The sequence below is a fragment of the Cervus elaphus genome, chromosome 23 (genome assembly GCF_910594005.1).
Source record: "Cervus elaphus chromosome 23, mCerEla1.1, whole genome shotgun sequence".
Lineage (NCBI taxonomy): Eukaryota > Metazoa > Chordata > Mammalia > Artiodactyla > Cervidae > Cervus > Cervus elaphus.
Window position 1 is genome coordinate 63879480 of NC_057837.1, and position 13137 is coordinate 63892616.

A 13137-nucleotide genomic window follows, 5' to 3' on the forward strand; every position below is an offset into this window, starting at 1 on the left:
ATCAGTCATTTAAAATAAATTCTTTAATAGTCTCCATTTAATTGGTTTATTTGTTGTTAATAAATTGGCAACACAAGAAGGGGCCGGGGGTGTGCTCCCAGGCAGGCTCCCTTGCGGGCAGGCTCAGGCAGGAGACGCTGCCTGGGGGTGGGTGGGGCACAGCCACCCTGTGCCCCAGGGGATTGAAGGAGAAAGCCCCCCACACTTCTGGGGGAAACCCCTGGGATGAACACAGCGGCCAATGAGCAAACAGAACCAGAGGAGCTAAAGGAAAACAAGGGAGGGAGGAAGGGAAGGACAGATGGGCAGGCCTGGGGGAAAGAAGCATTCTCTGGTATCCCCCACCCCTGCCCAGGGGCTCAGAAGCCTCTGCCTGGGTCCAAAGGCCAGGGCAAGCTCGGCTCACAGATTGGGGGAGAGGGCCCACATCTCCCTCCCCACGCCAGGACTGACAGTCAAGAGACTGGGCGGGAGCTCAGACAGAGCTGTTTTTAAAAGTCCCCTTAGCTCTAGGTGGGCCAGGGCCCCAGAGTTCTGAACGAAGGGTGGGCACAGCACCCCTGTCCTCATCATGGCGATCTTGAGGGAATTGAGGCGCCCCAATGACCCGGAGCCTCAGGGGCCAAGGGCTTCTAGATGCTCCCTCCCACCCAGCCTGTACCTGAAGACCCGGGGCAGGTGGAGCAGCAGGGAGGCAGGGAAGGGTGGGGGCAGGGCAGGGCGTGAGGCACGCGTACCCCGCTCACCCGCGCTGGCCCAGCAGCCACCCGAGGCCTGGCCCAAGTTCACTCCTCGGTGAAGTCCCTGTCTATGTCCATGTAGGGCTCCTCAATGTAGCTGACAAGGGCAGAGGGAGACTGGCGGTCCGGGTTCAACAGGATGGACACGGTCTCTTTCCAGTATGAGAAGCTGATGCAGGAGCTCTGTGCACAGAGAGAGGGGCCACGGGAAGGGCCCTGGTAAGGGGTAGAGAGCTGCCTTCCACAGGGCCCGGTGGGAATCAGGAGCCCGGACACCTGCCCCTCCAAGGAGCCTGGGCCGCCGTGCCCGCAGCCTGCCTGCCAGCCCTCAGGGGCGGGGCACTCACGTTCTCCAGGCAGGTGCTGTCCTTGTCCTTGTGCAGGTAGTGCTGCTGCCAGAAGCGCAGCAGGTTATGGAAGTTGTTGAGCAGGAAGCCAGGGTACTTCTTGCTGTGCTCCATCCGCTGCAGCAGCCGCAGGTAGAGGGGCAGCCGCTCTTTCCGTCGGGCCAGCATCAGGATCACCAGGCTGGTGTTGAGGCAGCTGACGTTCTCCTGCAAGGATCGGGCTGTGTGGGTCAGGTGTGTGCCGGCAGCCCAGGGGCCCTGGTGGACCGGGGCCGGGGGTGAGGGGGTGTAGTGGGCAGGGTGGAGGTGTCCATGGGCCTCACACGGTGGGGCCCCTGCATAAAGCCAACAGAGGACTGCGGAGAGAACGACGAGGGTCCTGCCCCCAGTGCCTTCCTGGCCCTCACTGCCCCCCTCGCCCACCCCAGAGTTGGGGGGAATGGCATTATTAGTCTAGTCAGTCCATGCCTCCTCCAGAATCAGCTCAGGCACGGCTTCTTCCTGGGAGCCTCAGTCCCTGGGGCAGCTGGGCGCATGCATCTCTCTCACTCAGCACTAGACTGGCACAGCTCTGCAAAGGAAGCGTCTTGGTCTGTTTATTCACTGTGCATCCCCAGCCCACGGTCTTGCCTTAATAAATGTTTGTTAGATGAAGGAACAAAAGAAAACCTCTGAGTATCACCCCATTTTAGAAAAGAGGGTGTGAAGCTTGGAGGAGGGCAGCTGCACAGTTATTTGTTGAAAGAGATGGGTGTCAACATCAGGTCCAGCCCCAGGTCTGTGCTGCAGGCGGGGCCTGGAGAGCACTTAACAGGGAGTCGGAACTCACTGCCCACCCAGACTCTGCCCAAACCACTTGTGACCTCGGAGCCTTGCTCCTTCCCCAGGCCCCTTCTGTAAAATGGGGAGCTGATCCCTTACTGGAACAAGTCCTCAGAATAGCTGGGAGGGTCTCCTAGGAATGAAGGGGTGGGTGACAGGAGAGGTACCTCTAGGGTGAAGGTGGCCCCAGGATGAGGGTAACTGTTTCCGATCCCCCCGTTCCCGGGGGGCAGGTCTGTAGGTCTCTCACCTGGGTCAGCGTCTGCACGTGAATGATATTGATGAGACGGAAGAGGAAGGACATCTGCGTGGGCACCTGGGATATGTAGGCGAGCAGGCGGCACTCGGACAGGACCTCCGCGACTGCAGACAGGCAGGCAGAGGCGTGAGCAGCAGGTGCAGAGAATGCTCTGTGGCTCCGGGGCCCGACACCCAGGCTTCTAGTCAAGTCCCCCCCCGGGTCCCGACTCTGAAGCTGGGAGCCCCCACTGTCAAAATGACTACAGAAAAGCTGGGCTGCAGCCGGAAACAAAGCTCCAGCTGCTCTGCCACCATGGCCAGGTCTGCATTCCCCTGAGAACCCAGCCAGGAGCACACCTTCACCTTGTCATTCAGTCCCATTCTGGGGCCGTGCCTCCCTGAGGCCCTCCCCAGGCTTCACCACTTGAATCCTTCTCATCCAGGCAATTCCAGGCCAGGAGAGGAAGGCTGTGTGTTGTTTTTGCATTTTGCTGGCAACAATGTCTTTTTTTTTTTCCAAACCTTTATTAAAATGTCACACATGCCCATCAGAGGAAGCATGGATGATAGAGAAAAATCATGAAAATCACCCAGAGTGCCACTGCCCTGACCCCAACCAAGTGGGTGTTTGGTGTAGTGACTTTCAGAAATTTCTGTCACCTTGCAAGAGGCTGGGTGTTTGATACCAGTGCAGCCACAATGGACTGACTCACGTCAGCATTTAGCCTTTTCTTACCTTTCATGTCCACCTGGTTTTCGAATCGGTCCAGTGACAGAGTGACACAGCGCACCAGCATGTTGGAGTCCACCAGCGAGCTGTTGATCTGCTTCAGGAACACCTGGAACTGGAGCGGGGGCCAGGCTGATGGGGGTGGTGGGCTCTCGGCTAAAGATGGCCAAGGCCAGGGTGCGCGGTCACTGCAGGGGGCACCCACCTACCCTGGCCCAGCTATTTTCAACAGAAAGATCAAAGCTCAGAGGAACTCGGTGCCCTGCCCTCCCCACCTAATAAGCAGCTCCAGCAAGAGCTGAACCAGATCTTCAGACACCATGTCCAGTGTTTTCTGCACCGAAGGGACTGCTGTCATTTTTATTAGTCTGGGCTGGGTTTCTACCACATACACCCTGAAAGCTTAATACATCAGGCCCAGTCCTGCCCTTCCGGGGCCCATCATGGCACCTGGCACACTGCATCAGAGTCAGTTCCAAGCTCACCTGCTCCCACCTGCCCACAAGCAGGTGAGACTTTCATCCCATGCATACCCATGGTCTAGCGCAGAGCAAGGGTTAATGAATGCTTACTGACATCTGCCCGCTGACCCCAGGACTCTCCAGTATAAAACCAGCAACTGAAGACTGGCAAGGACCAGGGCTCTGACATAACTTCTGGACAAGACAGTGAACTCATGAAGCCCTGGCTTAGACTAACCTTTGCATCAGTATTGATGTACTTATTGAACCTCTTGAATGCATCAACATTAAACTTCATCAGCTCCCCCAGGAGGTCAAAGTAACTCTGCAGCACATCCCGTGACTTGCATTCACTGTCCACGATGCAGTAGAGGATGTGCTGGGGGTGGGAGAGGACACAATGAAGGCAGGAAAAGGTGGCTGGTCCCTGGAGCCCCCAGGCTGTGCTCATCTGAGCTGCCCATCGCCTGCCTCCCCCAGCCCTGATACACAGCTCAGCCCATGTTGTGTTAGCTTCGAGCAAGCATCCAGGTTGATAGAATCTGCTCCCCTGTCTAGATTTTCATCGGAGGATGCTGGTGGCTCCAAGGGCAGGGCCAGGCCTGACACACCTAACCAGGAAGTGGGGCGGGTAGGGGTGAGGGTAGGTTGGGGTATGTAGCTACCACCTCTCTTGCTTGCCCAGGTCTGAGCTAAGTCTTTTCACGATTGCCAAACTCTCCAGCTCACAGGGAGGGAGCTGTCTCCACAGGTAATACGGCCCTGGCCTGAGCACTGAGGCCATTCAAGTGAAGCATGGGGTTTAAGGACAGGAGACACATTTTGACCCCATGGTTCATGTTAATAAATGGAAAAGTTTACAATGAGTGAATTTTTACAAGACAGTTATAGTGCTTCCTTTTCATTTTCTTGAGGTCATATATACTGATTTGGATGAATTCTTTACCTTATGAATTTTATTACAATTCATGGGTCAGTTTCTTATTTGTATCTTTTTTTTTTTAAACCAACTGTAGCTTTAGACATTTTGCTCTACCTCCTTTTGTAAATTTTGCTTTTTCTGGGGGCCATTTTTCAATAAAGGGAAATTAAATAGTCAGCAGCAAAGTATCCTTGGGGTCAAAAGGCCTTGCTGAGCAACTTCACAGACTCCTATAATCCTCCATGGCCACCCCTCAGATCCCTCAATCACCTGGTAAGCACCCACGGGGAACCCAGAGCTGAAAGCTCAGGGGAAATACCAGAGAGATGTTCAGGCATTTGAAGATAGAGTATGGTCTGCTTCTGCCAGCTCTCTAGGTCTCAGGGCAGGAAAGCAATGTATGGGGCTGGGGGAGAAGGGGACACCCGACACCCTGGCTCCTCCAGGCCATTACCTCTAGAAGGCCTCGCTTCAGCAGGAACATCTGGTCTGCATAGGAGGTGGTCCCTCGGAGGAAACTCTCCACAGCCCGGGCTTGCCAAAACCTGCGACCCAAATGTTGACCCCTGGCCCAGGTGGCTAAGGCTGCCCTCTTTTGGCCCACGTTCCATTCACCGAGGGGCTTGGAGATGTCTATTGCCCTTTTCACTGATCCAACACCCTGAACACTGGTACATGTTTACTGAACATCTATCAGTCCTTGGGCCTCATACAGGGCACTGGGAACACATGGCGAGTCCCCATCCTTAGGGAGCTGATGGCTCAGTGGGGAACAGTCCTCTGTAGTTCGTCTGGAAGGAGCATGTGGGCTCAGAGGACTGCCCCAGGAGTCACGTGTGAAAACATACTCTAGGCTCCGCTCCTTCAGAGGAACAGGAGAACATGGAAGAGGTCAGAAATGCATGAGGGACCAGATAGGCATGTGGATGGGTCACTGAACTCACTTCTGATAGGCTTTCCTAGAGAAGAGGAGGCTGATATTGACTGAGTGGCCCCAGAGGGCAATGCTTGGATCCATGAGGGGATGGAGGGACAAGGTAGGCTGAGCTGATAGGGGACCCTTGGGCGTGGAGCCTGCTCACAGTTCACACCCACGCTGATGGAATGCCTCCCTCAGCCACTGTCCTGTCCACAGCCTCTAAGACAACATGGATGAGTCTAAGGAACTGGGACACCCTCCCACAAGCGCTTCCTTCGCTCCCACCGTCCGCAGGGCAGGTCCTGGCTCTGAGCCCTTCCACACCGCATCCCCCGCATAGCAGTCTTCCCATGCTTATTTCCTGCAACCCAGGGACCTCCATATGGGTAGGGATTGTAGCTCCCATTTTCCCTGCCTGTCCAGCGTCAGCACAGAATAGGTGCTTGCTGAACGCTGGCTCAATTCCTGAAACACACTGCCAGCACAGAGCAGAAGCTAGTATGTGCTGAGTCAACACCAGGGAGCCGGCAGATTCCCTCGCCCTGACAGTAACCAGCTAAGTGGGGTGGAAGCTGGTGATGACAGAAGGCATTTCTAACAGCTTAAACACACCCTCAGAAGTGGGAGGTGTGTATCCAGACCTACCTGAAAGATGACTCAGCTGGTTCCTTCTTCATAACCTGCAGCAGACGTGTTAATAAGCCCCTCTTCCCATCACATACCAAACTCCTGAAAGAAAACAGACAAAAATCTTGATGGCAGATTTGAGAGGCTGACAGAGGCCAAATTCCATATGGCACAAGAATTATGTCTTGAGACCCTGGGGCTGGGTGTCTTTGCTGACATAGGTGGGTAAAAAGCAAAACAAAACAAAACATGAAGTCATTTCTAAACCTACAGAATGTCCTCCTGCTCCACCTGGGTTCAGAGCACCCTAAGGACTCCTGCAGTCTCAGAAATAAAAAGCCAAATGCATTCTCACATCTCAGGGCAGCCTTCCCTGCCCAGGCTCGCTGACAAGTGACCAGAGGCCAAAAACACATCCAGAGTCATATGGGACTCGGAACTGCTGGAGGGAGGGCTGCTTGTGACAAAAGTGGGTTTGAACCACCATGACAGAGTCTGAGACATGGGGAAAAGTCTGTGCCACTGACAGGGTAAGTAAGGCAGGGAGCACCCTGGGCCCCAGGTTCAGCTTCAGGTGGCCATGGACACAAACCCAAGTTTCTGGGCCTCTGCTTCCTGGTCTAGGAAGCAAAGACAGTAAATGAGAAAGGGACTCAGGCTGCATTATGGAGGAGAGAGGACAAAGCAGGCAGTGAGTCTAGGCCCTTAAACTTTCCCTTCAAATAGAGCAGTTCTACTATTCATCTACTACAGGCCTTGGGCTGTGTGCTTGATTGCTCAGTCATGTCTGACTCTTTGTGACCCCATGGACTGTAGCCCACCAGGCTCCTCTGTCCATGGGGATTCTCCAGGCAAGAATATTGGAGGGAGTTGCCGTGCCCTCCTCCAGGGGATCTTCCCAACTCAAGGATCGAACCCGGGTCTCCTGCACTGCAGACAGATGTGGGACTACATTCAATTTCATTTGAACAAAGATTTCTGCTGCTTTTAAACCAAAAATAACAACAAAAGACCAGAGAATTACGACTCCTGTTGCTGCTCACAGTCCTCCCTGCCCTGACCCCTGTGAGCCTGAGCCCTCCCTGCTTGGCTCCAGAAAGTGAGGCATTACTCAGCTAATGGGTTTTGGCAGAGGGCAGGAAAGGAGGAGGTCAACGAAGCTGAGTGACCAGGGAGGGGGCAGAGCATTTATGACCTTTGGCAGGTGACCTCGCTGAGCCCCTGCTCCCCAGTCTGTAAAGTGGGTGACAATGGCACTTCCCTCCGAGGCTGCCAAGGGGCTCCAATGAGACAATGCAGGTAGCGGGAGGACAGAGCCTGGTACACAAGAGCCCTTGGCACACCAGTTACACGTGGATGAGAAAGGACAAGTATGCAGACCCGGGTGCACCTGTCTGTGAGCCCCGGGACATGCAGGCAGCCAGGCGGGCTGTGGGCCTCAGCTGCACCCCATGCATGCTCACCTGTCAGTGTTGAGGACGGCTTCCACCTCAGGGATGTTGGCCTTGAGAGAGATGGCGCTGAGTTCATTCAGCTCTTGGTTGTTGAGCAGTAGATATTTGTTCCTGAAACAGATGTGTTGGAGGTGATAATGGACAGGAACTGGGGCTGCCGCATCCACACTGGGCCAGTCTCTTGCTGCCCACTTCTGTTAAGAAGCCCCCGGTAGCTGCCCTGAAAACCACTCACCCCAAGGTAGCATTCTGGGGGAGGGCATGGAGCCCACTGCTATTCAGCTGAGGGAGTCTCCCTGGCCCCAACGCCCACCCTCTGCCTGCATGTTCACTAACAAGGCCCCTTTCCTTAGTATGTCTAAGGCCTTTCTTTTGCCACTGAACATTTCTATTTAATTTCTCAAAGGCACTTCCAACTCCATGATGCCCAGATGCTCATCACTTTACTCAAGCCTGGCCCTATTCCAGCTCACCCACCAGAAGGCCCGAATGTGACACTCTTCCTTCCCCCTTCACACCTAAGCCTCTCGTCACCCAAATCATGTGGACAGAACCAGCTTCCTAAACGGTCTCCCACAGGAATCAATCCCACACACAGCACCCAGAATGATCTTCGGAAAACTGGAACCTGATCCTGCCACTCCCATGAAAAGCACTCCCCCCTTTTCCTGCTGCTTTAGAATATACACAATCCAAGCCTGCAAATGTGACCCATCAAATGATGAAAGCGAGGGACCCAGTTCCTCAGGAAAAAAAGGATACATTCAGGACATACTGGTGCCATTTTTCAGAGAGTTGACATACTTCCTGGGGCTTAAGGCCTTCAAACAGAGAACCTCTCGGAGAGGATGATCCACACCACCCACACAAAAGCTTCAAAGTGAAGGCCCCTGAGGCCACCTGGGTCCTCAGGCATGTTCTGTTAGCTTACACAAAGAATCTAAACCAGCACCTAAAAATCAGGACCTTGCACAGAAATCTTCATTTCTGGCTTTTCTTGGGGGAAAAATTCAGAAACTACATAAGAGTGGGCCCTGTTTCCTGTACCCAACAGGTGGTAAGAGCTGAGTAGCACCTGCTTCTGTCTGCCAGCTCACCAACGTCTTCCCAGTGTCAAGGTCAAGGGTCAGCTGCCATTTACTCCTCCCCTGCCTGCACTGTTTCCTCATAGCAGAGAATCATTCTCCTACACATCCTCCATCAAAGGCTGAAGAATAAAAAATGAGAGGGCAGAATGTGTTCCAAGGAAAATGGGAGACAGTACATCTCCTCGTACAGGCAAAGAATATCCCAACTGTTCAACATACAAATACTCAGCCCACTCTGCCCATCCGAGGTTCCTACAGGCCCCTGCGAATAGCCAAGCTGTCTACTCCTGGCTCAGAGGGACAGAGAGCCGAGAGCTGCATTGACTCCAGGGGTGTTATGGGGACAGCAGCTTCCGCACTCACTTCCGAGGTGGCTGTGGGGGTCCAGGGGAAGCTCAGGTAGTGCTGGCATAAAGGAAGGGCTGGACAAACGGCAGCTCTTATGGAAGTGCAGCCTCATGGTCACACTGAGGTGACACTGGCTCTCACGGCTCCCGCGTCCTCCTCAGCTGAGGTCAGTGACGAGACAAAGGGAGAACAGAGACAGCGAACCAAGTCTCCTCTTGGGGACAGCTTGTACTTACTCGTGGTGGTCGCTGAAACTCTGGAGGAGCCTCAAAAACTGGATCTTCAAGGTGATGTCCTAAAATACACGTGCATCCTCGATGTTAAGACCACAGTCACAATGTTCCAAAAGAAAACAAAAGGCTCTGGTGAGAGCCTGGGCATCCTGCTGCTTCTCTGAGTCCCTGTCCTGGCGCACAGGGAGGACTCCTCTTTAGTCAGAAAACCTTTTGTCCGCATCTGGCCAGCAGTGGATTAAGCTAAGGCAGAACCTTTCTGTTAAAAACACTCCAAGATACTGGATACAAAATAACTGAAATTATTTTCAATGTGAGGCTAAGTACATAGGAAAGAAAGGAAATTCCATTAGAATTAGAAATGAAGGAAGGACTGAGTTCAGAGCAGTGAGCACAAGACTGATGGCTGGCAGAGAAGTGCAGATGAGACTTATTTGGGCTAGGGGTTGGGTTTCAATGCTCTGTAGGGACCAGACAGGACCTTGGGCCTAGTAAAGCCTGTGGAGCTGATACATTTAGTGAAAAAAGGGTTAGAAAAACCCCACCTACCAGCCCAGGGAGCTGGCAAAGAATCCTGTCTGCAGGTGCTCACACGTCCAGAGGGGGAGGGCAGATGCTCAATGTGAAAACTCGCCCTGGTGCTCCCTAAAGCACCTGGCAGACAAAAGCCAAATGTTCTATGGGACTACTTCCAGTATCCCCAAGGAAAACAAGCCCCCCTGAAGGTGATCTTCTATAAATGGTACAAAACACAAGGCAACACTCCACCCCAAGCTGAGTCTGAAGATGCAGACACAAGTATTAGCATTCTGTGAACAATCCAAAAACAGACCATAAAGAAGTATGGTATGAATAATTAAAGAGATGAAATTAAAGACAGAAAATGCAACAGAAGAAGAAAATATTTAACATAATGAATAAAAGACGAAATACTTTTTAACAAAGATCCAGACAAAATGTCTAGAAACGCAAAACACATGAACTCAAATGGATCTGTTGAAAGGTAAATCTGACAAAGCCAAGGAGAAAAACAGCAAACTGGAAGACACAGCACTGAGGAAAGTCCCCAGAATGCAGAGGAGAGACCAAGCAGGACCCATGCACTGGGTCCCGACAGCCGTGTGGCACTGATGTGGTGCTGACGGCCGATGATCTAGACTCCCTGTTCAGGGCTCTTTAGGGCACTGTGAGGAAAACCAGGTAGACATGAGCCCTCAACCCTTAAAAAAAAAACTTCCTAAAGTCCTCTTGGAGGCCAACCACTGGCATGGTTCTGGGAGGCAAACCTCATATTAAGGATGTCGATTAGAATGAGGTAAGAGAACAGAACGAGGAAAAACCTGCTGCACTGGAGTGGAGTGGGTGGCCATGCCCGGAGGTGAATGAACAATGGGAGGCTGGTGGAGGGTCCCCAAAGGGATTCCTGGGTAGGTGGAGGGTGGGGGTCAGATCCTTCCCCAAGGTGGCTTCCAATTATGGGAGTACATGGGCTGTGATGTTTAGTTTCTGCTCTACCCTCAAAGAAGGAGATTTCAAAGGGCCAACAGCAGGTCTTGAAACAACCACTCCTGGCATCTGCTGTCAGGGTCCCTGCTCACCGGGCTACAGTCACAGTTCTGGTTGTGACCATGAAGCACGAGGGCAGATGCTGAATGCTTCCTCCAGATCAGTTTGTCAAACAGATTATTCAGCCCAGGGATCAGCTTGAACTCCGCAATCATTCTGTGAACCTGGAGGGGCAGGAAGGCAAAAAAGCATGAAGACACATGTGCAGTGAAGGTCTATCAAAAGCCCAGGCATATATGTACAAGAAGCCTTCAGGACAAAGAAAGCAATACTGAGCTTTAAAGAAAACATCTACACTTATTCTCACTATGCATCAATACACTTTCACACTCTCTAGAGACATTAATAATTGGTACAATTAGATGCCTCATGGAAGAACCTTGAATGTTCAGGATCAGAGGGGTGAAAGGCTTCATTGATACTTATTTATACCTCAATACAGAACTATGTAAATTACTGACCTATTAAAATAATCCATGTCCCGGTAGTACCTGGCACACAGTAGGAACTCAGTAAATGCTGACTGTGCAAATGAGGACACACCAGCATCACGCTGGCTCTCAGGAAGACAGGGTTGAGGCCAGCTGGAAGAGGCAGCTGTGATCAGTTTAACCAAAGACCACAAAGATTCATAGAAACTTGGTACCGGGGAGACTAAGGGAGCAGGGGAACTGCCACGGTGAAGGGACAGAAAGAAAAGTCAAAGCAGCAGGGTTTAAGTCCTGTTCTGACAATGCCTGGAGACTGAGAACATGGCCCTTATATGGGTCCTGGTTTTCACAAACATCAAGTGGGATGGAGGCCATCATCTGCTGTGTAACTTACCAAGTACCCGCAAATTCAAATATGATTACAGAAGTGTCTCAAAAAAGAAAAAGCACTCAACACAGGTAAGACATCATGACTAATGTTTTTTATATGAAATATATACCACATGGAAGGAAGGAGCCCCAGTGCTGTGGATGTCATGGCAGGATCTCATCCAGTGTGTCCTGGTTTTAAACACCAACCACAGTTTGACAACCCCCAAAGTTATAACTTCAGGCCCCATCTCACCCCTAACTCAGGTGCAGGTAACACCAGTGCCAATTCTAATAGATACCTAAACTTAACCTGTTCAAACTGAACCCTGCCCCTTCCTCCCTACAGACGTCTGCCCCTCCACTCCTTACCCACTAGTCTTAACCATCTCAATAAACAGCAAACCACTCCTCCCACCTGCTTGGAAAGAGGTCTCGAAGTCATCTTTACTTCCTCTCTCCACTTAAGTCCATACCTAACTTCTCAGCAAATCTTACCTGTTCTACCTTCAAAACAGATCCAGAACAAAAACACTGCTCACCACCCCTGCCATCAACATGTGGGTCCTAGCTACTGTCAGCTCTTGCACACAGCAGCTGGAGGATGGTTTTCCATTTCACTCAGGGTGAATGCCAGAGTCCTTAAATGGCCTATGAAAGCCAGAGGCAACCTGGCCCCCTGCGACTCCTCAGCCTGCCTCTCCTGACTGCTGGTTCCAGTCCACCCCCAGCTTTCTACTGTTCCACTAAACCACCAGGCCGGTGACCATTAGGGCCTGCTTCCTTGACCTAGTAGGCCACCTCGGGCGAAGTGGTCAGCATGCCCAGCTCCCTCGCTTTCTTCAGGACACTGCCAGGCCGGATGTCATCTTTTCAGCCAGTCTTTCCCCTTCTACCTTCTCTAAAATTTCCTCACTTGCAAACTTGTGATAACCGCATCCATCTCACAGAGAGGTGTGTGACAGAATAGTCTCTGACTCAAAAAGGTGCTCAGCAACTGCCGAGCTCCCAGCTCCCCTCAGGCCTCGCTACATCGCTAAGAGGTAGAGGGAACAGGAGGGGGCCACTTGTCCATCCTGGGGAGGAGTGGAGTGGGGTGTACTTCCAGAGCACCCCACCCCCAGCCCTCCCTCCTGGAACTGCTTCAAGACTCAGGGAACCTCCACACGGCTGGACCCCTGGTAGCTGCCCAGCTGTCATAACTTGACTTAGTTCTGGCCCAGCACTCCAAGCCCCCATCAGACTGGCAACTCCTCAGTGCATCTGCAGGGCAGACACCCACCTTTACTCTGTGTATTAAAAAGGTCGGGTAACATGGTTAAGCCACCCACTTCTGCCTGGGGCACCAGAGCTCTATCTAGAAATGTTGCCCCAGTAAGGTACAATGGAAAGACTATGGGCTCTGGAATCAGACTGGCTTCCTGACCTGTGAAGCAGGGCTAAGGAACCCAACTCCTTGCTTTGCTGGGCTAGGGACACAGCCGTTGTGAGAGGCTGCTGAACAGGATACCCGGCACACCACAAGCGCCCGGGAAGCGTTTGCTCCTGGCTCCTCCTGTTCTGAGATGTGGGGAGGGACTGACCTGGTTTCGCTGACGCCCCATCAACAGCACGCAGAGCACATAGAGCACTTCCAGTTTGTACATGATCTCATGCATGATCTTCATTGACTGAGGCAGCTGAGTCCTAGTTGAAGTGTGAGGCAGGCCATTCTCCTCAGAAGCCCCTGGAGGAGGGAACACAATGGAGGCTGAGACAGCCACCAGGAGAGAGGCTTCAGTCACTGCTTGTGAGGAAACACGTTTCTGCCCCTCAAACCTGCTCTGAACAGACTTGAGGT

The 13137-nt window shown here is 52.5% G+C and overlaps 1 protein-coding gene across 2 annotated transcripts in view; it reads right to left on the bottom strand.

Moving 5' to 3' along the window:
- Positions 1-5: 5 nt before the first annotated feature.
- The window catches only part of LOC122681144 (transient receptor potential cation channel subfamily C member 4 associated protein), a 68359-nt gene continuing 55227 nt past the window's right edge, over positions 6-13137 (bottom strand). The window contains exons 9-19 of one of the 2 annotated variants that reach the window (XM_043882870.1): positions 12881-13023; positions 10530-10661; positions 8935-8993; positions 7272-7373; positions 5827-5910; positions 4717-4807; positions 3579-3719; positions 2886-2994; positions 2160-2272; positions 1088-1294; positions 6-923 (exon numbers count right to left, since the gene is read on the bottom strand). In XM_043882870.1, the coding sequence (XP_043738805.1) occupies positions 786-923; positions 1088-1294; positions 2160-2272; positions 2886-2994; positions 3579-3719; positions 4717-4807; positions 5827-5910; positions 7272-7373; positions 8935-8993; positions 10530-10661; positions 12881-13023 (1319 nt within the window). In that variant the 3' untranslated portion in view covers positions 6-785. Of the gene's footprint in view, positions 924-1087; positions 1295-2159; positions 2273-2885; positions 2995-3578; positions 3720-4716; positions 4808-5826; positions 5911-7271; positions 7374-8934; positions 8994-10529; positions 10662-12880; positions 13048-13137 lie in introns of both variants that reach the window. The other variant, XM_043882869.1, reaches the window with a different exon arrangement.